This window comes from Ctenopharyngodon idella, chromosome 13 (assembly GCF_019924925.1).
Source record: "Ctenopharyngodon idella isolate HZGC_01 chromosome 13, HZGC01, whole genome shotgun sequence".
NCBI classification, from domain to species: Eukaryota; Metazoa; Chordata; class Actinopteri; order Cypriniformes; family Xenocyprididae; genus Ctenopharyngodon; species Ctenopharyngodon idella.
In genome coordinates, this window is record NC_067232.1 from 34,109,478 (window position 1) to 34,136,672 (window position 27,195).

Below are 27,195 nucleotides of genomic sequence, written 5' to 3' on the forward strand. Positions count from 1 at the left end.
TCCGGATGCATATCTGGGAAATCTCACATTTCCTCTCAACACTTACTATTCTTTTAATAGATCTCTCTGTCATGTTTGGTATCATTTTACAGCTCATATTCTGAACAGAAATGTAATGACCTAAGAAGAGATGTTTGTGATACAACTGTCATTTGAATATGCATTAAGGAGAGGCTGTCTCTGTCTCTCCAACATCATGAGCATCTTATTCGTGTTTGTATTTAGAGTCATAAACGGTGTGTTAATGCATTGCACCAGGTTTGACATCAATGACGCCAAAAGGCACTAGTGAGACATGTGTCAGAACCATTCACATCATGTATGATTCATATGGGTGATTTTTTTATAACAATGTTATGGTGCTTTGTGGACCTCAGCACCACGCATCCTCTTTCACTGTGACATAATGAAGCATTTTATTTTTAACTTGTGTTGATTAATAAATAATTTCACTTTAGTGTTGAAGAATAATAAGTCTCTTGTTTAAGTTGTCCTCTTCTATAGAAGTCAAGGTTTTACACAATCATGTGATCTGAACCTTTAGGCTAAATCCTATGATTTTCAATGAGTGCTTAAATTATTTTCTGTTGGACAAGGAGATTTTATATTAACAACAACTTTAATGGATTTTGATTAATTTTATATGAGCCAAATAAATAATTAAACAATGCATGTCATCGTTCAGATGCTTTTTTTTGTATTGGTTCAAAATAGCAGCTGTAATTTCCAGCCATGCATCATATATGACTTCATTTTCAATCTTTTTCTGCCTACAAACCAGACTGTGTACACCATTTCTGTCTATGTTATGATCTTTAACTTCAAAAAATGTTGACTTTAAATTGTCTCTAATGATATACACTACCGTTTAAAAGTTTGGGGACGGTAAGATGATTTAAAAATATTAACTAATAATAATTTTAAAAAAAAAAAGCATTTTTTTTTTTTCATGTACAGTGATGGCAAAGCTGAATTTCTGAAGCTGAAAGCAGTCTTCAGTGTCACATGATCCTTCAGAAATCATTCTTATATGCTGATTTGGTAATCAAGACACATTATTATTATCATCAATGTTGAAATGTTACTTAATATCTTTGTGGAAATTCTGGGTTTTTCAGGAGTCTTAGACTAATAGAAAGTTCAAAAGAGCTGCATTTACTTGAAAAAAAAAATAAAAATTCTAACAATGTTACAACAATTTACTGTCACTGTAAAGCTTTATTGACTAAGACGCTATTTACACCTGGTATCAAGATGCGTTTTGGTTGGATCACAAGTGGACGATGCTAAATACAGGTGCAAACGGGGTGTAAAGCGTTTTGAGCTTGTCCCGAGGTAGTCGAAAACGCATTCGACAGGATTGCTTTCATAGCTTTCATGTGTTCAAATAGCCACAAAAGACTACATACTCTTTGTTATGGGAACATTATGGGAAGCGCGCTAGCCAGACAGGATTTAAACTTTGTCGGCTGAAGACCTAAGTTTGGTTTGAAGACTAAAAATGTACCAAGCACAATGTTCTCTCACCACTCCTGATTTCTAACACACAATCACAGCATTTGGACGGTCTTGCGGCTATCAGAGCAGAAACAAAAGCTGCTGGCCTCTGTATTTTCCTGTCGTCTCCTTTCGCGTTCATATGTAAATTGCACAAGCTTATTCCGTCCAATAGATCGAAAGATCTGAAAAAACCCATTCATTTACCCGCCCATAGACCCTCCCCTCGAAGAAATCAGGACAGAAGTGGTTGAAAGTGGAAAAAAGAGATGATGATTAAAACACTAGGTGTAAACAGTGTCTCCCTCGTTTACTTGTGATCCAATAGACCAAAACGCATCTTAATACCAGGTGTAACGAGGGCCTAACAAAGAAAAACAGTGCAAAACTAAGATGTCGTCCAATAAACAAAATACCCTACAGACTCTATTACAGGACTACAGGTGCACCTCAGCTATGTGAGCTTTCACATCCTACATCCAATGTACAGGGAGAAGGTGTCAAACACATAATGATGCCTCAGCCTACAACCCAGCCAACACTCCTGAAAGCTGCCAATTACTCAAAGAAAACCACATCCACAACACTTTAAAGCAATCTGAAGGTGCTGAAATGGGGCTTGGGGAGGCTGAAGAATGTTTCCCAAACCTAATGCAAAGAAAACTGTATGTGTGCAAAACACTGAACAATCCTGAGCCCGATGATTAAAAGGCTCTCTGCAGTACAACATTAGGCTAAATGTTGTGCCTACTGAGAGCGAGTTAAGGTTTAGTCATGCAGGTGTGTGAATGTGTGATTAGGAGCAGTACAGGTGTGTGTGTGTGTGTTTGTGAGCAGCTGGCTCTGTGCTGAGCTGAACGGGCAGCTGCAGTGATGCAGAACACATCTGCTGTGTACCAGCAGTCACACTTTGCCATCTCATTACTATACCCACACAAATGCCATGTTTCACCATGTTTCACTTCTCATTTTGTGTTTATTGTTATGTATACTATGTATAGGGAAAAAAATTATCTTTTTCCACCATCCTATATTTGTTAAAGAAGACCTTTTATGCTTTTATCCATGTTCATCTTTCTTTAGTGTGTAATGTTGTTGTTTGAGCTTGGAAAAAGGTCTGCAAAGTTACAAAGCACAAAGTCCCTCCAGCTATTCTCCAGTTATTCTCTCTATCAGTGTCACTGTTTCTGAACTCCCTGAAATACCTCCATTGTACTCTTGAGTTTTCTTTCATGAACAAACACATCACAATATTCCTCATTTAAATAATTCCCACCCAAGGCATACGCAGAAAAAAGGGGCGGGGCCTGGTTGAGTTAGTTAGTATTGTGTTGAAACTCACGGTTATGGTAAGGGGCGGAACATTTCCCAAACAGGCTCGAAGCGCTTGACCAATCACAACACACTGGTCCAGTTGACCAATCAGAGCACACTATGCTTTTCGAAAGGAGGGGCGCACGAATCAGCACGATCTGTAATTTCGTGTGAGGCAAGACATTTTCCCATGCAATTCTGCATTCAAGTTTGTTAAACTCTCTTAAAAAGCTATCAGTCAAATTCATCTTTTTTTGAAGAATTACAGCATTGCATAGAAAAGCAAGAATTACATTTAATGCAACCAGTTTGAAATAACTTCCTTCTGTTAACTGATGTGGCTTCTTATCACAGAATGAGGCAGAAATTATATTGTTTTATAGTATTCTATACAGTGATAAAGGCTATGATTGGCATTGCTTTATAAATATACATTATCCTTATGAAAATACATGAATGGCTTGAAGAACAGATAAACCATATATTGTCGCAATGGTGTGTTAATTCTTCATGTTTAACCAAAAAAAACAAAATTGCCCGCACACTGAAGGACATGCAATTAGACAGGGTCTATCACAAAAATTACTTTAACATGTTATCAGCTGATTGAGCTCAGCTGGTAACAATTAGTAATTGTCTATAGTAGAGTGGTGTTGTTGTTTGTTCCATGAGCACTGAAGAAAGCATGAGCTGAAACATCTGCTCTTTGGTCTGTTTTTAAGATATTTTCCAGCACATTTTTCATCTTGTAGATGTTAAATTAAAATAATTTTTGTGACAGACCCTTGCCTTGGTCTAATTACATGTCCTTCAGTGTGCAGAAAATTTTATTTCTTTGGTTGATCAAACTTTTCGTGATTTACGTACCTGAGAACGGACTGGTTATCTTTTGGAGCGCATACAATATCATTTTTGAATTCTTGTTTAATCAGTCAAATTGTATCTGCATTTTATTCAGCTTAGGGATGTGACGGTGAGAAAATTTTCCCACCGGTTAATCGACATGTGACAACACTGGTAATACCGGTGTCACCGGGGGGCGGGGCATCTTTTTTTTTTTTTTTTTTAAACCGCTTATGGGGCCGTTCACATATCGTGTCTAAAAACGCGTGGAAAGCGCGGCCACGTTGTTTTCTCCTTGTTTCCAAAGCGCTTGCGCTCCTGTGGCATCTGTCATTGTTATGCAACCATGAACTGCGCTCTCCGCGACGAGAAATGTTTTTGACATTAAAAAATAAAAACCCACCCTGTACAGCTATGATCAGCTGTTCGGCCGAGCTTTTGACGTTTTGTTACGGAAAGGCCGGCTTTCACTTTCAAATTAATGGCAATTGCTTGAATGGTGGGTTACTCTTACTGAAAAACACTCGACAAAACAGACATTTTGGCATAATGTGTGTATAGTATGGTTCGTTAAGAGCAGAAAAGAACTCGATACTGGAGCGGTGTGTGTGTGTGTGTGTGTGTGTGTGTCACATAGGCAGGACATTCACAAGACAGCGCGTTCTCTTTTGCCTTGTCGCGCTTGGATGGTTTAAAAGCATTAGCATGAATAAGAACTTGATCATATAACGCAGAAAACGGTTACTACGTTAATTGCATTAAATGCAAATATTTTTAACGCGTTAAAGTGGAAAAAAAATTAACCTCGGTGCCACGGTGGGCAAGTGATGAAACCGGTGTTGCGACTGAACACCGGTAACACTGACTACTGTAGCAAGCCTAATTCAGCTACAGCGATAGCTGGATGTTTTTGTCCATAATAGGGATTTCCTGGAACGTCATAAGCTTTATTTACGCCTATGAGTCTCACTTGTGGAGTTTCTGCGTGAAGGCGCCCTCTGGCGTCGAGTATGAATTAAAAATTAAATGTGAGAGTTTAGTGTTCCATAACGCTCACATCGCCCTATTTTGGGTAAAAATTGAAAAAATACTGCTCTCTAAAGATATTTGAAGTAAACATATGATAATCCATAAGTTTTTATCCGAATGAGCCTATATTTGGACTAAAAGCCTCAAGGGATGTAAACATAATAAAACACAGAAAGGCATCAGCAGGTAATAGGTTAATGTAACAATTTAGGACAAGCTATATAATTGCAACTTACTCTCTTTACAGTGGCCAAATTTGCAAGATAACTTGGAACACATGAATTCGCTACATTTACCAATATAAAGCTGTTTAGTTTGAAAGTGGTGCTTCATGCATCGCTACATTATTGATAAGAGACAATGGACCTTTTTAGCCTGCAAAATTTCACTAATGTGACTGACCGTGCCTTTAATGTTGGTAAGTTCAATTCATTTCTTTCAATCAATTCCACGTCTCCATTTCAGTGAACTAATTCAAAACTGATTCGTGTCATCGTGTCCCAGCCTTTTAATACATTAATACTTCTTATAAAAAGTATATATTGCTAAAATTGCAGTTTATTTCCATGTAATGCCTGTTCGTTTAGAGAAAAAAAGTTTAAAACATGCCTTGATTTATTTTAACCCTTTAAAACCGTATGTGTCGTCGGCGACACATCCAACCAAGCTGTATTCATGTTACCGTAACTCTTGAACCGTTTGTGCCATCGTAATAATTCAAATTGCTACAGATAGTAGACAACATGGGCTTTTATAATATAAGGGTTATTACGGCAATATAAGGGTTATTACAGTAATTTCGTTCCTTCCGTCACCAAATGGCAGCCGCTTTCGGGGAGAGCGGGTGGAAGGAGGATTTGAACGTAGAGATATGGAGCGCGGCAGTTTAGGGAGTTTTGGATCGCATAAATAATAGAAGAAACAAACAAAAACATGGCGAAGGAGTACACAGTCAATTGGGATGATTTTTTATAAGACTTGGGAGGAGGCTAAGTGAGACTCGCATTTCGCATTTGGTGTGTGCATCTGTATAACGTGTCCGTGCGGTAAATGTATGCGTGCTGATGCGTGCATATGTAGTATATGTATGTGTGTATGAAAAAAAATTTTCCTGAATGAAAACTGTGCAACCAAGTGTCACAAAATGACTTGTATGTATGTAATATAGTTGAATTTTCAAGTTTGAAGTGTTAGATTCTTTCGATCATCATTTTTCTCGTTTTTTTCTAAATAAAAAGCAGAAAATGTATTATTATTTTTTTTATTTAAATTCTATTTACAAACTCACCATATACATTAATGGTCAATAACTGTAATTTATTGAAAGCCAGTTGTTTTCTGAAAAAAATGACACCTTGCACTTGAAGATAGCACATTGTTAGAGAATTTTATAATAAAAAAAACATAATATGTGAAAACGGGCTATTTTAGCTTTAGGTTCTAAAGGGTTAACTAGATTTTGTACTGCATTTTTTACATTTAATATTAACCTACTTGATATATGTCTGTCTCTATATCAAGATATCTTGAAAAGAACCTATTAAGACATTTATAAGACAAATAATGTCTACTGTATGAAAAAATATCAAGATATAATTTAATTCAGCTCTATTCATGCAAGCTGTGGATTAATAGTAATCTGGCAGCATCTTCTATCAAATTAATTGGCATAATTATACCAAGAACAACACAAAACTTGATAACAGTCATTTTATGGAAACAGAGTCAATAAGCCACAGAGCTAATCACAGCGTCAACTCTTACAACTAAACCTGTTCTCATAACAATTCTATCATCAAGTGCTTAACACAAAATGAAGAATCTTATCAGGACCAGCTAAAGCCTGAGCAGCAGGGCATTTACGCTTCCTGACGCATGAAAGCACAAAAGAGTCATTAAACTGTGGTGCAAGGATGGGAGTTTAGACAAGCTCCACCAATCAGGGCAGTTAGCCTCAGTCTGGCCACAAGATTTAAACACACTCAGACACTTTACTATCCTGAGCCACTAGTGACTAACAGGGTGGTCCTGTACAGTGAATTTCTCCAATAAAGGCTCTTTGTTTGATATTTGGCCTATTGGTTGGCACATGTTGAGACGAGATGCTGAAGAGATTGAATACTGTCGCAATACTGCAAAATACTTATGGGAAGAGGTTTGTTCAAATCCCCATAATCCCAAATATGAGCCAGTGACCTTTTTCTTTTTGGTAGCAAGGGGGCAGCATTTGCAATATGGGGCACAGTCCAAATGAGACCAGCCAGACGTGAGTCCTAATGCGGAAATGATTTGTTCTTGTCTGTTAAAACACTATTTATTACAACCAAATCTGTCTCTTTTATTACATATTGTCATGTGGACAAATATTCAGTAATTACTCTGATTTAAAGAGGACATATTATGCTTTTTTACATTTTCATCTTTCTTTAGTGTGTAATGTTGCTGTTTAAGCATGAAAAAGTTCTGTAAAGTTTTAAAGCACAAAGTCACTCCAGTGGGAGTTATTCTCTAACTCACTGAAACGGCTCTATTGTAGTCTTGAGTTTTCTTCCGGAAATTAACACATCATGATATTCCTCATTTAAATAATTCCCAGTGACCCGAACAAGGCATACGTTAAAAAAAAAGGGGGAAAGGTCAGGTTGAGTTAGTTAGTCGTGTGTTGAAACTTGCAGTTTTTGTAGGGGTGTGACATTTACAAAATGCGCTCAAAGCGGCAGACCAATCACAACACACTGGTCTAGTTGACCAATCAGAGCACACTGAACTTTTCAGAAGGAGGGGCTTCATAGAGACAGGAACTAAACCGAGCATTACTGACAGACTGAGAAGAAAGGTGCTGCATTTTTTTTTTTTTGAACATTCAAGCATGAAAACATTCTAATAGACACCAAAAACAAAAGCAAGACTCTGTAATAGGGCATAATATGGCCTCTTTAACTTTCACAATTTCTACAAATTTGCATATTTACCACTGCTTTCAGTAGGGCTGCCCTCTAATAGTTGACTAAACTTTAGTCAATGAGAAGAGGCTTGGTCGACTAGTCACAGAAAAAAAAAAAAACTCCACAGGAATTGGCGAAGTCACGCAGTGACAGATCACTAACATGGTCGGTCCATGCGGTAATATGTTTGGCAGAAAATCCAAATTGTGGGAACATTTCAAGAGGGTCAAGAATGACCACAAAAAGGTGAAGTGCGACCTCGAACAAAAAATATCATTTGAACCATGCAAGTAGTAGCCTAAAGTTAGCCAATAGCCTCTTTACATGTCCGCTCGCGCTAAAGTAAACCTAGATAACTGAACGCTAATGTTAGGTGCATTTCCAAGTGTTTGTGTGAAATATAAATTAGTACAGCGCTTACTGCACAACATGTTTAACTTAATTTCCATGTCTATGTCATTGGAGCATATCTTCTCAAAGGCCGGTGTTACGGCTTCATTGTAAGCAAGACACAGAGCTCACTTTTCCTCGACAACTCAGACAAACCTGTGTTTATTTTCTCATAATATGAGAAGACTGAGATAGTGACGTCTGCTATTGCCTAATTGTCCATATTATTGTAGTGTTTCAGTTTGCTGCTATATTTTTTTATTTTTTTATTTATTTATTTTTATAATGTATATTTATTTTGTTTGTGTTCGGACCTCTGAGATTTGATTCGATGTTAAGGCTATATTTGTCCATTGACGATTATGTTTGTACTGATATCTTTCTTTTAAGTGTTTCAGGTTGCTGTATATGTATTTATTTATTTGTTTGTTAATACATTTATGTCCAACATTTTAAAAATATTTTAATATTTTTTTTTTTTTAAGATATAAATAACAGCCCTATTGTATTGTACTTATTTAGTTTGTGTCCCAATCTCAGAAAAGTTTGTGCCATGCTTGCTGGTGTCACAGCGGCAAGCTTTATGTGCATGCTTGAGCATTTAAAGGTTTAGTTCACCCAAAAATGAAATTTCTGTCATTAAGTACTCACCCTCATGTCGTTTCACACCCGTAAGACCTTCGTTCATCTTCAGTAAGTAAGGGTGGGTCATGAATAGTTTAAAAGCTTTCTAATAAATGTTGCAAGATGATGGGGTTTTTTTCCCTCTTTTCATCAGTCATTTGTTCATCAGTCTAGATCATGTTTGACTTTCTCTATAGCATTTTAAAGTGTTTAACTCTCAATAGAACTCAAATGGATCGCATTTTATCATCAGTGTCACGATAGGAATGGCTCGTGGAAATCTTATCACACTTTTGGAGCGTGATAAGATTCAGAGTAGGCCTACAGCTAGGGTGATTCATGCGCCACTAATGCATTAAATAAAGCGGGCTTCCGTTATATTGCGCTGATAATTGGTCTTTTCAGTTCGTACAGGATTTTTGCGCATATAAAAGCTCCGAATGCATGATGTAGGCTATATAATTAATTCATAGTCTTATTTGCTCACCACCATATTTCTCACGCCGTGTCGGCTGCAGTGAGAGAACTGCGTTCAGTGCACCACTCAAAACACAGAGAGGCTTTAAGCGGAGTTCTCTCAGCGCAAACACGCAGTGTCAAGCCTGTTTTTTAGTCGACGATGGGCGGGAAAAGGATTGAATGATAGAAGTGCTAATGCACCAATTACAACAGAGAATCGCAAATTTGCACAACAGCATTGGACACAGTTAACGGGAATCTAACATGACAAAAGATTACGGACTTTCGAAGCAAAAAATACAAGTGGGTATACGCAAATACTGATCCTTAGAAGTCGTAATACGTAAACAGCCCTGGGCAAAAAGTACGTACACGGCGTATACGTGCGTATGGCCCCGACTACACCACTGGTTCTGACGTAGAACACAGAAGAGCTTAACTGCGTTCACTATGTCAACTGTGTATGACTACAGTTCAAATTGTTAAATAAAGTCATTATTTTTTTGTTTTTGCGCACAAAAAGTATTCTCGTCGCCTCATAATATTAAGGTTGAACCACTGTAGTCATGTTGACTATTTTAACGATGTCTTTAATACCTTTCTGGACCTCAAAAGGTGCAATGATGTTGCTGCCTAAATATTTTAATTTGTGTTTCAAAGATGAACGAAGGTCTTAAGGGTTTGGGACAACATGAGGATGAGTAATTAATGACAGAAATGTCATTTTTGGGTGAACTAACCCTTTAAATTATATTTTAAATACTCATTATTATGGTTTAGTATTTCAATTCACTGTAATTTGCAAAGTAATTTTACAGAGTAAATAAAAAGAACTGAGCGAGTCATTCACTAGCAAATTGGACAGTACATTGAATTGCATGTACAATGTGTACAATGCAACAAAAAAGCTGTGCTGTCTAATTATTGTCAAGATGTAAGTGATGCACCAAAATTTACGCAACTGAAAATGAATAGAAATAGTTTTGGAGGGCCAAAATTATTGACTGAAAAAGGGATGATTACTTAATGCTTCTCAGATTATGTGTTTATCGTCATCGTGTACTTAGTGCACACAACGTAGATAAGCTACAATAGGTAAACATGTTAGCAGTGTGGACGCACAAAAAATGACGCAAACTCAGCTTCAGCTTTCGGCAAAATTAAACTTTAATTTCTCTGTTTTGATATTTCAGTAAAAAAATCTTTTGGTGCATATACTATAATATTTTCTTTACTGTTGTGTCTTCAACTCTCAGCCCAAAAAAAAAGAAAAAATGAAAGGTATTCTTAATAAAAATGAGTGACAGCTGATGAAATAGTTAAATGCTTCTGAAAAGAAAAGAAGAAACACAAAAAGTGGTGGCAAAAAAGGACCAGTGTTGCAAATCTCCATCACTGTGTCATCAGATGGGGAGTGATAGTAGACAGACTAGTGGGAATTGAATTCCACACAGCATCTCAAGTGCTAGACAACACACAAATGAGTGATTGTAACATCCAAAAGCTCACAGACATCAAACCTTTCATTGACAGGCTCTTGAGATTCCCTAAGAATACGCAACACCTTTCCCTTTTCTAGTTTCTTTCCCAGTTCAGAGTGAAGGAAGCACAGAGCGTTGAACTCAAAACACACGTCCAGACCAATACTCATATCTGCCAAAGTGACACTGCTGAAAGCAACAGCAAAGCAGAGAAACAGGAACATCAATGATTCATGTTATAGACCTAGATGGGGGCAGGGGTTTTAAGCTATAAATACACCAATGTAACTCTTTTTAGTGGCAAATTGCCTGTTCGCAGGCCCATGTTTAGAGCACAAATGGAGCAAAAGAACAAAGTAGCTAAATGTAAAAAGCACAAAGTGAGCATGTGCTTTTAAGAGACACACATTCCCCAAAGCACTTCTGAACACTTGCTGAAAGAACATGTGGAACCATCCAGCCTATTACGATTTGCTTAATTGTTTTCATTATTCTTATGACATAAAAGATGCTAAATTAAATGTGTGAGGTACACACACATTGTGGGCTTTTGTGTGCAAACATCGGTTTAGAAAATCCTCCACTTTATTTAATTGACAAGGACCGCCACATTCAGTGTGGAAAAAAAGTTCCTCCAATTGTCGGTCACACATTTCTGAATGCGCATATGTTGTTTTCAGGCACGTAGCAAAGTGGCTTTATCTCTTTCAAGGTTAGCAAAGAGATTCTCATCCATGAGACAAATAGTTAGTGGGAAAAAAAGAAAGAAAAAAAATTTATCAAATATTATTTAAATTTATCAAAATTGTTAAAAAGATTTCTATTTCAAATAAATACAGTTCTTTTGAACTTTCCAATCATCAAAGAATCCAGAAAAAAGCATCACGTTTCCACGAAAATATGAAGCAGCATGACTGTTTTCAACATTGATGATCAGAAATGTTTCTTGAGCAGCAAATCAGCATATTAGAATGATTTCTGAAGGATCATGTGACCCTGAAGACTGGAGTATTGATGCTGAAAATTCAGCTTTGATCACAGGAATAAATTACATGATTATAAATTACATGAAAATGTTATTTTAATAATATATTGCAATAATATTTCACAATATTACTGTTTTTACTGTAACTTTGATCAAATAAATGCATCCTTGAGCAGAAGAGACATACTTTAAAGCATTACAAAAAAAAAAAAAAAAACTTTTGAATGTTATAGTGTGCATTTAAATATAAAACTTCAGTTCTTGATGTTCTTGAAAACATAGTTCTTGAAGAACTATGAGTAGTCAAATAGTCAAAAACATTAGTCAATGTTTTGGTCTGTGTCAAATAGTCTTGATCACGTGACTGCAGTTGCCCTTGTTGTATTTGATGATGATGATAGCAGAAGGAAAACAGCTCCCTCCACATAAAACATCCCAGTGAAATGGACAAATTGAATTATGTAAATATGAAAATAAAGTGAAACTGGAGAGGTTTTATATGGAGTGTTAACAGAAACCAATATTCTTGTAAATGGCTCTGAGGCTCATGAAATGAATAGAAATGTCAGCAGAGGCTGACAGGAACTATGAGTGAGTGGGACATGGCTGTTTTTTGACACTATTCATGACAACGCAAGCCCCATGAATCTCACAATGGATATAAGCAAAGCTTCATTTCTCTCCAGCATCACGATTACAAAGCGTCTCTCTTTTGAACAAAACCTGACAGAATATATACTTATAAGATCAGTATTATAAATTAATAACATTTTGATTTATAATATCTATAGATATTTAATGTCAGTATTGCCTTATTACAATTAAATGATCAACAATAATATATAATCAAATACATTTATATCAGTACATCCATAGAAATTATATGTGCACATGCTCTCTTATACTGTAGCAATTCCAAAAGACCAGAAAAATCCCTTTCAGTCACATACAGACTGGGTTCAATGTTTGGACTTGGACTGGAAGTTCCTTTTGTCCTTTGTTTGTGTTTCCTGTGTCCCTAAGGTGGCAAAAATTACTTCACTGAATCAGGCAGCCTGGTCACATTGTTCATATGCAGGTATTAATACGTAACTTTCAAAGACACGAAACGTACATTTTTGTATGTTTAGAAAGGTGCTGAAACATACAATATTGACGTATTTATAGCACTAAAACGTAAAAACACTGAAAAAACGTGACCTTTCCAACGTGATTACGTAATGCGTGGCACATCACAGAGCAGTGCAAGACGAGCATTTGTGGTTAAAAAGTATATACATTTTATTATTTTTTTAGAAAATGACCAATCATTTTGCTAGACAAGACCCTTATTCCTCATCTGGGATCATGTAGAGCCCTTTGAAGCTGCACTGAAACTGACATTTGAACCTTGGTGAAGTTCACTCTATGGAGAAAAATCCTGAAATGTTTTCCTCAAAAACCTTAATTTCTTTTTGACTGAAGAAAGAAAGACATGAACATCTTGGATGACATGGGGGTGAGGAAATTATCAGGAAATTTTCATTCAGAAGTGAACTAATCCTTTAAGTGGGCAGTAGACAGAGGCAGCTCACTAGGTTTTGAACAGAACCAATTGTGTGAGATCAGGAAAGCCCAGTTAAAGTGTAAAGTAAAGAGCTCATTGCAACTATATCATAGGTCTCTCAGAGTGGTCAGATCCACAGGCAATCTCTTGCATGTCTGGAATTGTTGAAAAACTCTAGAGAGTATATTATAACAGACTCACAATGCTTTTTTTGTGAGTTACAGGAAGCCTCAACAATAGCCCACTTTTATTCGAGATTTCCACCCTGAGGGAGGTGGAAACATGATGGAGAAACCCATCTTCAGACCACATCCACCGTTCAGCTCTCTCCACCCATCAAACAGACAACTAGGCCAATCAATACATCCGCCTGCCTGACCATGTCCTGCATGCTTCCGCTTGGCATCACGAGTGAGATGATGAAGGGAACACCGAGTCTGTTAGCCAATCCTACATGTGAGTAATCTAGCATGGGTCACAATGGTGTAACTGAGCAACTGTTTTATACTGCGCCTTAGCTGTAAAGACAGTTTGCAGGGTGAAACCCTTTCTGAAAAGCTGTGCCTTTTAATTCATCGATTTTAGTGCACTGTGATCGTGTCATATCTCGCATTGTTTTTAAGCATATGGCGTTAAAAATGTCTTGCGACTTCTGCAGTCTGCTTTATTCTATTCTAAAAAAATTTCATTTAGGTTACCGACTAGTAGAAATAATAAAAAAAATTGCTTTGCAAATCCCTAGAGTATCCTCACTAGCACAACCTTTGTGCTGATGTTGAGGAGTGGCAACTTGAGGAACGGCTTTAAAAATTAGTATAACTTTTAAGCTATACCGGATCTAAGGTGCTGACTTTATAGCATTAGTTCCAGTGGGAGAAAAGCAGCAACAAAGGGAACACAGAACAGGAAGAGAACATGAAAGCTAATGCAGTACTTGGGGAAAAAAATGGAGCAGAGGTATTGGGAGCCCCTGAGTTGAAAGCAGAACCTCGTCACTAGTTGTGTGCACCTGCTTTTTGGTGTTGGAGCCTAAAAGCCTTGAAATCCCTGTAAGCCTGGAAAGACGGCAAGATGTCACTGATCAAAGTGGATTCAACCTAGTATCCCAGTGAGCACCCGAGGCGTAGTGCGAAGAAGAGAGGAAGTCTGATGTCAGGTGGGCACTCTCACTTATCGCAAGACCTCACAGCCAACAGCTTGTCATTCTGACAGTCACCCAGTTACCCCCATAAACCAGGGACTCACCCGAACCCTTCTGAAGTTTCTAGGCTAATCAGCTAGTGATCTCATACAGGCATCTTCTCACATGATTGGCTCTTGGCCAACCATGCCATACAACACCAAGAGCCAATGAATAATCAGCTTTAGGGTCAGATTAGGTGGTTAATGCCACATAACACTTGAACACTTCAGTGCATTGTCATAAACAATACAAGGCCAATCTATTATTGCGTATTGAAACAAAGAATTATACACTGCCAATCAACAATGTTAAAACAATGACAATTTTTGAAGAAAAAATAAACTTACTTGATCCTGTCGGCATCTGATAAGGACTCCTGTAAGAAAAGAGCATTCATTTAGTATGTGCACACTGAATATCTTCTTACACATAAAAATTGAGTTGCATTTTAAAATAAATATTTCACATATTCTTAATACCCACACTGCTGCATATTTGTCTTTTATACCAATAGGGCAAACATAACATTTCCTCAAGACTTGAGTGTGAACTGATCTTTTGTGTGGCTATAAAACAATTTCTAAATGTCAAAGCTTCCTAAAACATTTAACTAGTGATAAAGCAGTTTCATATTATTGCACACATAGGAAACAGCTTTGATGGATAGACTTGTGTCTCTTCTAATTGTTTTAAAGTTGAGATACAGTAAGTAAACTCATTGCGATCAAAAGACGTAAATTGTGGCAGGTATAAATGAAATATTACAGTTTTATTAATGACCTGTATTTGTTGGATAATTCATTCCATAGTTGCAATAAAAAAGCAAGTGACGCAGTTGAAGCATTTGACATCATACTCTGTGCTTTCTGCCAAACAGGTCAATATGCACATGCCTAGTGAAGCTATGAAATTGGTCTGACATCCTGTTTTTTTCTGCCAGCTAAATGTCCACCATATCCCACAGAGCAGAAAATGGCAAAGCTTTTTTTTTTTAAACATTTGCCTAATGTAGAGAAAGGTTGTAAACAACGCTGGTTGTTTAAAGACTAATTATGCATTTTGTTGTTGATGGATGAAAATCTGTGATCAAGATAAAACAGCAGAACAAAGGTTCATGAAACATTGTTGCAGAAGTGACAATTGGTGATGGGGTTTTAGTAAACGCTCATATTTTGAGCAAAATGTCCTTAGGGAACAACAGAACAGTGAGATAAGAATATTTTAAAGAATCTCTGAGCTGCTCTTTTCCATATAATTAAAACATTGTGACCAGCTTAATATCTGCTAACACTTTATTTTGATAGTCCCCCAACAGACATTCTACTGACTATAAGTAACTTTGCAAATACATGTCAATTTATTCTACTAACCCTAACTGGGGTTAGTAGACCTGACATGTAGTTGTAAACTTACTTATAGTTAGTAGAACATCTAAAGTGGAAACCGAAATAAAGCACAAAATAAAAACCTTTTCATTTTTAGTGAACTATTTCTAGAACATTTAGTTTATCTCTAAATGAATATTGCAATAGCATTCAGGCACAATTGTTGTTGTAGAATGTAGTAGATAGGTTCTTCAATGCAATATCAATATCAATATCAATATCAATATCTGAGGAGGGGGTAAAGTCAAAGAAATGTTGTCAATGACATACCTTGATCTGTGATAATATAGAAAAGGCAGTCACTTGTGATAAAGGTGTTTTCTCACCCTCCACACGAATGGTGGGAATCTCAACCTTTGGCAGCCCTGATTTATCCATATTGTCCTTTTGCAGGGCTCTGCTCTCTACATGGGGCAACTGGTGGAGTTGAGGCTTGTGCTGAACCCCCCGTGGAGCCCTGTCATCCCCTTCAGAATCATTGCTGCCCCCCACCCGAGTGTAAATTGGGCCTTCGGCTTTAGGACGGGCGCCTTCCCGATGGGGATCTGCATGCTGCTTTTCTGACCCTCTTTCTGGACTGTCCACTGACGTGTGCCATGTCTTGGGTCTTGCCTCTCTTGATTTCCTGCTGGCTCTGCTATGCTGGGCAGCCCATTTATCCCATGGTCTGCACCTCTCTTGCTTTTTGTCATGATTGTCCTTGAATTCGTACTGTTGGGGATTGCTGTGGTGTTTGGTTTGATTCTCTTTTGAAGACACTGTTGGCTCGGGAAGGTTCCCGCGCAACATCTTTAGACTGGCAGGGCTCAGCACCCGGTAAGTGATTTCATCCAGAAATTGGGAAAATTTAACCTTTTCCTCAAGAAGCTGCATCTTCCAATCCGGTGGCATAGAGCTGGGAGATATAGATGATGTGGAAGTAGCACGTCCTGTGGGAGAGACTCGTACGCCCTTTTCCCTGTCCAAGGACTTGCTTTTGGGCTTCCTGCTACGTCCACGACTTCGCGTCTGGCCTAGCATCTCTGCCGACTTAGACTTGCGCAGACTGTCGGAAGAGTACACTCCCAACTGATGAGACTGCTTGAGGATGCTCTTCAGTGGATGGGCATGCATCACAGATGCTGCATGGGGAGGACTCTGTTCTTCCCTGGGTACAAATATCTCCGCTTTCTCTTTGAAGACCAAGGAGCGCTCTGCACTCCTGCTGGAATGTGACGGGGAGCTGCCCCGAATGCACTGCTGGGAGCCTTCCGAGGAGGAGAGATCATCGTCAGGAGAGAGCGCCAGTAGGTCATCGCTACGACTGATAAAACGGTTCATTCTTTGTTGCCGGAGATGCTTGGGAGGAAGTCTCGTGCCAAGAGAACCGTGGCTGAAGATTCGTGGTGGGGGGAGGACGCTAACTTCCAAACTAGACAGGCTCGAGACATCCAGCTCGCTGTCAGATTCTTGCGACCATACGGGTCTCTCAGGGCTTTGTGGATAAGGGCCTATAAATCGCGTACGCTGCAAAATAGGTGCATGATTTCGGGAAAAAATTACCTGGCAGGGGTCAGGCTGGGCTGACGGTGCAGGGTTGGCAGAGGGCAAGGCACTCCCGCTAACATCCTCTCGAAATACTGGAACAGTGTGGCGCGTCTCACGGTGCTGCGGAGGTGCCTTTCGGTAAGGTTTCCGGGCGGGAGCAGCACTCGTCATTCTGGTAGATCAGTGTGCTTCCATACACTGTCCGTTAGTCCTGCCAAGAGAGAAGCATGAGAATCCAAAGTAGCAGTACCCTTCAGCTCTGTCCCATGCAAAAAAGACAGTCCCTATCCTCTCTCTCTCTCTCCCCTGTGCCACCCTGCCTCTTCCTCCCTAAGCGGCAACGTCAAAAAAGCAGTTTGAATCAATAGGCTTTGATCAGCACCACTGGGCAGTTAAAAACACAACAACCAATAAAAAACAGCTATGGATGTAAAAGACAGCAGGAGCTGATACAGGGAAAATCAGAGGCAAAAAAAGCCTCAAACAACAAGCAAACATCTGTCTATACATCTACTGTGATGTGATTATCATAATCTGTGTGGTAAATTGAGGAAAGATGAGAATTGGAGAGGAAAGACAAAAAGATACTAGATACAGGGTGTTATAGACACAAACATAGAGGCACGAGGGAGGAAGGGTAAAAAGTTGACTCGTTCTAAAGCGGGTGATTGATTACATGTTGGAGTGTGTTTCCAGTAGACAAACCGTTAAACCACTGCCTGCATGACTCTTATTGATCACAGGAAGCTATGTATAGAATAGGAAAAGTGGGTGTGTGGTTGGGATCCAATCACTTACTGAGGCACGTAGGGCTGACCCACAGTATCTTCACTGTCATTCAAAATATACTTAAAAATTCAAATCAAACAATACTACTTTCCCCTAAGAAGTTTGCCTAGACAAACTTTGCCATTTGAATCCCATTCAAATCAAACAAGTTTGTGATTTCTTGACACAAGTTATTGAAATAATTACCAACTGTTTTTTAGTTGTTTTGGTAATTTAGAAATGTAATCCCAGGCTGCTAGAAATTTAAAATTAAAAATAGTTGATAACAGTTGCTGCCTGAAGTACTGCTAGTATCTGACATGGAATATGAATTTAACAGAAAGGTGCGGATCACAAACTGCTCAGAACGGCCACTATAGTAAAAGCATCTATAGTAAATATGTATGTATTCAAAGTCATCCAATGTTAATATTTGTAAATGTTGTTTAGAAATGTAATCCTGCCCATACAGTGCTAAAGTTATCCAGCAACACCATTAGATTGTAAGATGAACCCACTGTGGGGCTGCTAATGAACAGAGCTGCCAAAAACATCTGCTGCAAAACAACATTCAGTTTAAGCACTTGCAGTAACTAGGTTAATGAAAATCCTTACCCTGTAGATCCAATTTTCACATATTTGACCATTCGATATTATCTTGACATTTGGTTGCTTCAGGCACTACACACAAAACAACATTGTGGGAGAGTAAGTTCGAGTCTGTCAAAGAAAATAAAGTTTTAGATCACTTCCTTTTGCTTCATCACTGCAACCTGCATTGATGACAGTGGCTCCCTGTAATCAGAACGCTACACATAATAGCAGGCCATGGTTAACACTCAGATTCTCTCCACTTCTTCCTGGGTCACACCTTCCCCTGCAGGAGAGCAGCTTTCTTTATTGGTGTGGCTATTTTTAAAGTTCTTGACTGGTAAAATGGGAAAAATGAAGGGAGAATTGGCTGGTGTGTCACAGTGTGGCGCCAATAAGAAATCAATGGTGTTCCCTGCGCATGCTGCTAATGTGCTGCAGGGCACAGGCTGGGACACACATATACACACACGCACACGTGAGGGGGTCACTGGCAAAATGTGCCACTTATTGGCAGGCTGATTTTCCCTCTTGACGTCATCCTCTACCCACAATGCACAAACACACCAGGCCTGCCCTATACAACCAAACACAGGAAGTAGAACTAAACGTGTTTGTAAAAGCTGACTCAAAAGACAGCTGATTTTAATCAGCAACCCCATCTGAACTGATAAAGTTTCACACAAAGTTCAACCAGGTCTTATCCTCGTCTGAGCAGGTATCTTATCACTCAGTCAAGGTTTTGGCCTTAAATTCTACCTACACCAACAGTAAAAGAAACCTAAAGACCCCCTTTGGTGAAAATCAAGTTGTTTATATGTCTATGTGGTGTTTTTAATATGCTTTAAGACAAACCATGTGCAAATTCATAGGTCAACACCATTGCTGAGTATTTTCTGCAGTCTCAAACCGGTTTAAAATCGCTGGTGTCTGTGATGTCACAAACTGCTTTGTAACCAATCACGTCAACATGCCGGCGGGCTTTAGCATATCATTAACAGCGAACTAACAGCGGAGTCTCGAGACAAGACAGGTTATCCAGGTATATTTTTCCGTTGATATGAAAAATCGTGTAGATTTTTCAATATAACGGGTGTATGATGTATATTACGATGTTATGATGAACTATATGTCTTTCTCCACTGACGTTCTGAGTTGTTCAAAGCGTTTCTAAAGGTGAAACACGGGTCAACTTTTTGAGCAATGTTGCCGGGCAATGTTGCTTGGGCACTTTCCCATTGAGAATGAGCAACAAATTTATATCTGGATACTTTAGATCGGTCGTGGGCAATTTTTTGAGATCCTCCAATTAGAATGCTAACAGCCGATCACTTGACCGGCTTGAAGATTTCAGAAAAATTCAAACAAGATGGCGGCCTCTCAGCGGCAGTGGAGTGAAGAAAAGGAGAGTGAACTTATATCTTTTTGCGCTGGTAAGTTATCATGTGTCAACCCAAATTTATCAACAGGGAATTTATCTCATTTAATGCTTAAAATACCAGTGTTTTCAGTTAAATACTAAAAATACGTGATCTATTTAATGTCTGTAGTGGTGTAGGCTGTAGGGCGTATGGCACATGCATGTAGCTTTTGACGCAATTGACGTGTGTTTTGAATCCGCCTTTTGGCAAACTCGCTCTTCTCCCTTTTCCTATCACAAATCAGACCGGAAAGACATTTATATTTAATAAAAACAAAGAAAATATTTGAAAAGTTGAAATAAAGTGCCCAACAAGTGTTTATAATAAAGTATTTATTGGGTTGGCAATAGATTTGCTCCTCTCTGATTGGTTGCTGCCAACTGTCGTTGCCCTAATTAGTTGCCCTGTGTCTCATCAGGTTGCCCGTTGACGGCAACATTGCCCAGCAATATTGTTCAAAAAGTTGCCACATGTATCATCTATGTATGTCATCTATCATCTACATCTATGTATCATAAAGGAACACTCCACTTTTTTTGAAAATAGGCTAATTTTCCAACTCCCCTGGAGTTAAACAGTTGAGTTTTACCGTTTTCGAATCCATTCAGCTGATCTCCGGGTCTGGCGGTAGGACTTTTAGCATAGCTTAGCATAGATCATTGACTCTGATTAGACCGTTAGCATCTCGCTAAAAAATGACGGACGGAAAATGAAAAGTTGACAACTTTTCATTTTCCGTCGGTCTTAGTACACGATGTAACTACAGAAGAGTCAAGTTTTAAATAGGAAAAATATCGAAACTCTTTGGTCATTTTTGAGCAAGATGCTAACGGTCTAATCAGATTCAATGATCTATGCTAAGCTGCGGCTAAAAGTGCTACTGCCAGACCCGGAAATCGGCTGAATGGATTCGAAAATGGTAAAACTCAACTGTTTAACTCTAGGGTAGTTGGAAAATGAGCCTATTTTCAAAAATAGTGGAGTGTTCCTTTAAGGATACTGATTGTTAGAAGGCAGTTGTCTGACTCTGACATGGAGAACGTGAAACTTGGTTTGTGTAACATTAGCAACACATTATTAGCTGCTTGATAAAGGCTAATCATATTAATCACCGTCATGTGTCTGATGTTGTAAAGAGCGATACCATTGTGCAGCGTTTACCTCAGTAAGTTGAGCGAGTGGATCTGTGAGCTGGTGTGAGTGGAGGTGGGGCTAATTTGCATATTAATTGATCCGTGTATACTAATTGAGGCAAGGGTGTAGAGTTACAGCTATTTTAAGGCATGAAGAAATTTTTTTTTCACAGGAAAAAATATTTAAATATGTCATATTGGTGATCAAAGATGAGTTTTAAGAGATAAAATTATTGACTTCAGGGGGACTGTAAGTTATATCTATCTACGTGTCTATCTGTCTACCTACCAACTTATCTACCTAAACATTCTTCCAGTAAAAATGACTTTTTCACAGACTATCAACAACTGAGAGAGAAAGAATTCATTTTAAGACAGAATAATACAACTGTGTTTTGGGAGATTCCGGCAGCTTGTCCTTTTTAAAACATCTAAATCCAGATGAAAGGTTTCCTTGTACCTTCTAAATTTTACAAGCGTTTAGGGCAAAAGGCCTGAAGCTTTTGCTGCTAGCCACGCAAGGGTTGAAAAACAAAGGAACCTCAAAGATCTAGTGTGAAATTTCTGAAGGGCAAAAAGCTAAGTCTTCTATCAGAACAACACACCTCAATTGCTTCTTGAGATTTAAAACCAAATTTCATGTGATGAAACATATGTTGGTAACAGGCCTACACCTATTTTCAAAGATTTCAACCATCACCTGTGATACTAACAGGTACACAACTGCTGTTCAATGGAAAAACAGTGACCAAGCTATGCCTGATGATGTGCCTCATTTTAACCAACAGGAGTCTCTGTTCTAACATGCTCTGGTCTCAAATGTGTGTGGAACTTCTCGCACCATTTGGTTGTGCATTAGAAGGTGTCTGTTGCTGCCTAAGGGTGATTTCTACTCTTTCAAAAGCTAATTAAAGCTGCTTTCAGACACTTTTAAACATTGCACACCTTAAAAAAGCATTACAGCTAAGCCTACTATTTGTCATGACAGAACTAATGACTGTGGGTGAGGGTTAGAGCTCTATGTGAACAGAAGGGATGGAATTACAGTACATACTGACCTTCACACCGTCACATGCCCACACAGATGCTGCGTAGCTTCATTTCAGAGCAATCTGACATTGTACACGCAGATTGTACACTTAATTAAGCTGCTTTAATTAAACATCACTGTGCACCACAGATAAATCAGGTCTCTAAGTCAGATGTGAATTTTGATATCAAAATTAGAAGTATTCTAAAGACTTTCTATGACATTACTACTAGAACTGGGCACTATAATGAACATCAGTAATGTATGTCTTTAATATTATTTTGGTAGCAATGTAACATTAACCTGCATTTTCTGTCACAAAATAGTCTTAATGCTTTTATTTTTTTACTTTTTGGCCATTGTTTTCTAAAGATGCGAACGTTCTCATTGCTAAATTTGATCATGTTGTGTGACTTTGGCATATTCCGAGATTCAGATTGTAACTATGTTCCAGTCAAAAAAATTTATACTTTTCAGAGTAAGCTGCTGTTGTATGTAGTTTTAACCCATATTCAATAAAAATAAGTATTATTTAATTACTTTAAAGGAACAGTTCACCCAAAAATGAAAATTGTCCCATAATTTACTCACCCTCAAGCATCCTATGTCTATGAGACTTTCTTCTTTCAACCAAACACAATCAGAGTTATATTAAATAATATCCTGGCTGGAGTAGTATGAATTACTTTAATGATAAATGGATGCACTTTTTGGAGCTTCAAAAACTCGGGAACTATACAATGCCATTACAAAGCTGGGAAGAGCCAGGATATAACTCTGATTGTGATTGACTGAAAGAAGAAAGTCATATACACCTAGCATGGCTTGAGGGTGAGTAAATCATGGGATAATTTTTGGATGAACTGTTCCTTTAAACAACTGTTGCAATTTTGCTAGATTTTTACTGCATACCAAAAAGTAGAAAAAGTAATATATGACATATTTTTACATTATTTGCCAAGTTTAATATTTTTCACAAAGTGTGAGAAGTCTGGATTGCATAAGTTACTTAGTTACTCAGTTAGACAACAGGACATTCTGGCACCGCACTCACTTCCTCTTACTGACTCTCTCTCACTGTTGCTTCAGACAGAGATCATTCTCAGTTCCCTGATGACTTGCATATCAGATGATGCAGACCAAGCAAAACAGCCTGGTTAAATAAATCCAGCTCTTTAGAGAGGACAAGCAGAATGTGTCATCCTGTGGGCCTTGAGTTGTGTTGGGACTTGGTCTTGTTTTTGTACATTGTCTGGTTTAAAGTCATGAAACATGAAATGGTGTTCACCATTTTAACTTCGCAACAAGATGAACACAAACAATATTACAATATTGATTTATATATTATTAATGTACATAATTTAAAATTATGTAGTAAATAGTAATTAAAATTAATATTAAAGAATAATAATATGAATTTGTATACATTAGCCTATTATTATTCAGCTACAGTGTGTGTGTGTGTGTGTGAGAAAGTAGCACCTGTATTTTGCCATGGACAATCAAATATGAACTAGAGTTTAGTAGTCATTTTACAAAAAATACCCGACAGCTCAACGCCACTACGGACCAAATAGAACCAAGTATTTCAGAACCAAGCTGCGCATTAAGACCAGGAATGTGTATTAAAAAAGGGCAATTTTGACTATGACCTTAAACTGTTAAGGCCCTGATATACTTCAAGCTAAATCGAAGAAACAAACTAGTATGACATCATTTCAAACAAAATCAGGCCAAAACAAAGATTGTTTGGAGTTTGGAGAACTTTCTGGAACAGTTTGCTTTGGCTGGTAAACACCTTCAAACTACAGTACCATTGGTCCGTGGTGATTACGTAACAGGTGGGTGTGGTTCTGAGGCTCCACCTTCTATGACGTGGAAATCTTCTCCAGTTCATTTCTTCTGTTCAGTCCATCAAGGTCAGACGTCAGCGAGTAAATACATGAACACACTGGAGAGATGCTTTATAGTAGAAAATGAAGTTGTATTTCTAATTTAATGAGATAACTGATGGTTTTCTCATTGTATAAAGTGTTATATATAAGTAAACGTGATATGACTTCACTGGAGTGCCGACTTGCAGAGCTCATGCAAACGTCCACATCACTATGATCAGATGCTTTCTTAACTGCTGTTTTCTCACCACTGTCATTTTTGTTCTGTGTTTATTCTGTTATTCAGAGGAAAGGCTGCAGAACATATTTACATATTCATCTAAACACAGGGTGACATCAGGATGTTTGTTAACAGTATACCGCTGGTCACGCATTTCAAACTTCCTTTTTATCCCTAAGTAAAGAACGAAAAAGACCTTCACGTGAATATATCAGGGCCTTTAGGTACAGTAACAGACAGCAAGGTGTGAAAGACAGTCAGATAAAGTTCATGGGAAAAAGGGAAAAACATCAACTTTGTTGAGAGAAAACACTTCCTTTCTGGAACAGCCAAATCTCAGTAAATCTCTTTCATCATGACTGAACTGAGGATGACTGTACGAGAACATCATGAGACACAACTGCGTATCACAAGAGAGCTCTGCAGAGACATGTCATCTTCTAATTAGAGCTATTTCTGGAGGCAGATTACCAGCTATGTAAGACAAGGATGCACAAACACAACAAATTATTTAGATAGTGTGTTTTCATACCCGAAACTTGAGTTGATTTCAGTGGTGTCCTCATTCACAGGTTCTCAGGCCCTGAGCGTTTCTGAAACACACATTTGCTTGGGTTACTGAAATGCGATTTGTCAGTCTTGAAACATGATATATGAAGAGAAAGAACTTAAATAAATATCAGCAGCAAAACAGGGCAAGAATTGAATCTAATCCAGGTCATCTGGTAAGAAAATCCTGACATGTAAAAAATAGAGTGAAATTTATTTATACTCCAAGGGGTTATATATAGCGTCAACAAAACAAAAAAAATCAGTAAACATAAAAAATACAATATGCATGGAATAACTTACAACAGACTGTTGAGTTTTTATGTAACTGCTCTAAAACGAATTTAAAAGGTTTTTTATTATCTTCAATCAAGCAAACCCCTTATTTCAACTAAACAGCCCTTCCAGCCAATCAGATTTAAAACATTTATTGCAAAAAGTGAAATCTAGAGAAAAAAATGGACAAGGACTTTATACTAGGAATGTTTTTGAGTGACAAAATAAATGCGTTAAATCACAGTTTTACATTGATTTACTGAAACAGTTTGAACTGATTGGCAGAAATGAATTACTAATGCAGTTTTTTGCTACAGAAATAACAGTAGCATAAGTAGAAATCGGGATGGTATAAATGTAAAATATCACATTAGCATCTGGTTTATAAATTCACAAACTTTGTCTGTAAACTCTAAGTGAACCGTTTATTTTTTTTTTTTTGGTCTGCCATGAGACACACATCACAAGTTATATTAATATTAATAATATCAGTCGGTGCATTCACTCACGGCCTTCTCAGAAACCACCTCATTCAGTCACAACTCAAAGCAATTGTTCTTCCTTTGCCTAATTAACACAGAGGCTGCTCATTAGCAGCCATATCCGACAGGCCTCCTCCCTCACAGTTACCACAGCGGAATAATGAACTCCTGCACTGCAGACACACTGTGTGCAAGGATGAATGACATTAGAGTCATTACAGAGAATGACTGTATAGAGTATAAGGTCACTGAAAAAGGGGCAATTTAGTTATAGATAACAGAAGGTAAAGCGTGTAGTTAGAAAGATAACTGGTACGTGCTCTGGGTAATAAGCAATAAGATAAGTTTAGATTAAAGACAGCATAGTAAATAAGAACACTTTTTTTTTTTATGTTATCAAATATTACAACAAAATGAAGCACAATACGAAATGTAAGCAATGTGCACACAATGTACATAACAGGATGTATGAAAGTAAAACAGTCAAACAGCACTGGGCTCTCTCTATTTGCCCAACACTGAGAAAACTGCTCAGATTAAAGTAAACATGAACTCACAACTGACCTGATTTAGATTCTTAAAGGATTAGTTCACTTCAGAATTCAAATTTCCTGATAATTTACTAACTCCCATGTCATACAAGATGTTTATGTCTTTCTTTCTTCAGTCCAAAAGAAATTAAGGTTTTTGAGGAAAACATTCCAGGATTTTTCTCCATATAGTGGACTTCACTGGAGTTCAATGGGTTGAAGATCCAAATTGCAGTTTCAGTTTTCATATATGTACATTATATATATATATATACACACACACACATATACACACATATTTTAACCACAAATGCTCATCTTGCACTGCTCTGCAATGTGCGTCCATGACTTCACGCATTACGTTAATCACGTAGGAAAGGTCACGCGTGACGTAGGTGGAAGTACCAACCAAGTGTTCACAAAGCGAACGTTCAAAGACCTTTCAAATGGCCTTTACAAAAAAAAAAACCCTTATTCCTTGTCTGGGATCATGTAGAGCTCTTTGAAGCTGCACTGAAACTGCAATTTGGACCTTCAACCCATTGGTAACCGTTAAAGTCCACTCTATGTAGAAAAATCCTGGAATGTTTTCCTTAAAAACCTTAATTTATTTTCAACTGAAGAAAGAAACACATAAACATCTTGGATGACATGGGGGTGTGTAAATTATCAGGAAATTTTAATTCTGAAGTAAACTAATCCTTTAAAGTAACTAATGATTTGTTCAGATTTGTTCAGATTTTCAGTAAGTAACAACTTTTGCTTTTGTGTACAATGTAAAACAAAAAAAAAAACAAAAAAATTGAAGTTGTAAATAAAACAGATAACTGGAGTTTCTTTTAATATTCATACAGTTTAGTACATGGTCGCAGAAATCTTGTTTCTCCATATTTCGTCATTTTTATTTGTTTTTCATAAATCATTACTATTGGTCACCCTTTACATGTTGTGTGGGTTTTGCAAATATTTAACCAATGAAAAAAGAGCTTGTGACTAAATCTTGCAACTGCATTGGATCCTCAAACTATCAGTCAAAACCTCATAACTTTACCCACCTCTAACGTGAACGAAATGGCGGACGAATTTTGGACC

General features: G+C 37.8%; 1 protein-coding gene across 4 annotated transcripts in view; it reads right to left on the reverse strand.

Annotated features, from left to right (window-relative positions):
• The window catches only part of tjap1 (tight junction associated protein 1 (peripheral)), a 127,219-nt gene that overhangs the window by 36,999 nt on the left and 63,025 nt on the right, over positions 1-27,195 (reverse strand). For 3 of the 4 annotated variants that reach the window (XM_051917017.1, XM_051917015.1, XM_051917016.1), the window contains 3 exons: positions 24,799-24,859; positions 17,224-17,419; positions 14,644-14,672 (listed from right to left, as the gene is read on the reverse strand). In XM_051917017.1, the coding sequence (XP_051772977.1) occupies positions 14,644-14,672; positions 17,224-17,379 (185 nt within the window). In that variant the 5' untranslated portion in view covers positions 17,380-17,419; positions 24,799-24,859. The remainder of the gene's footprint in view (positions 1-14,643; positions 14,673-17,223; positions 17,420-24,798; positions 24,860-27,195) is intronic. The other variant, XM_051917018.1, reaches the window with a different exon arrangement.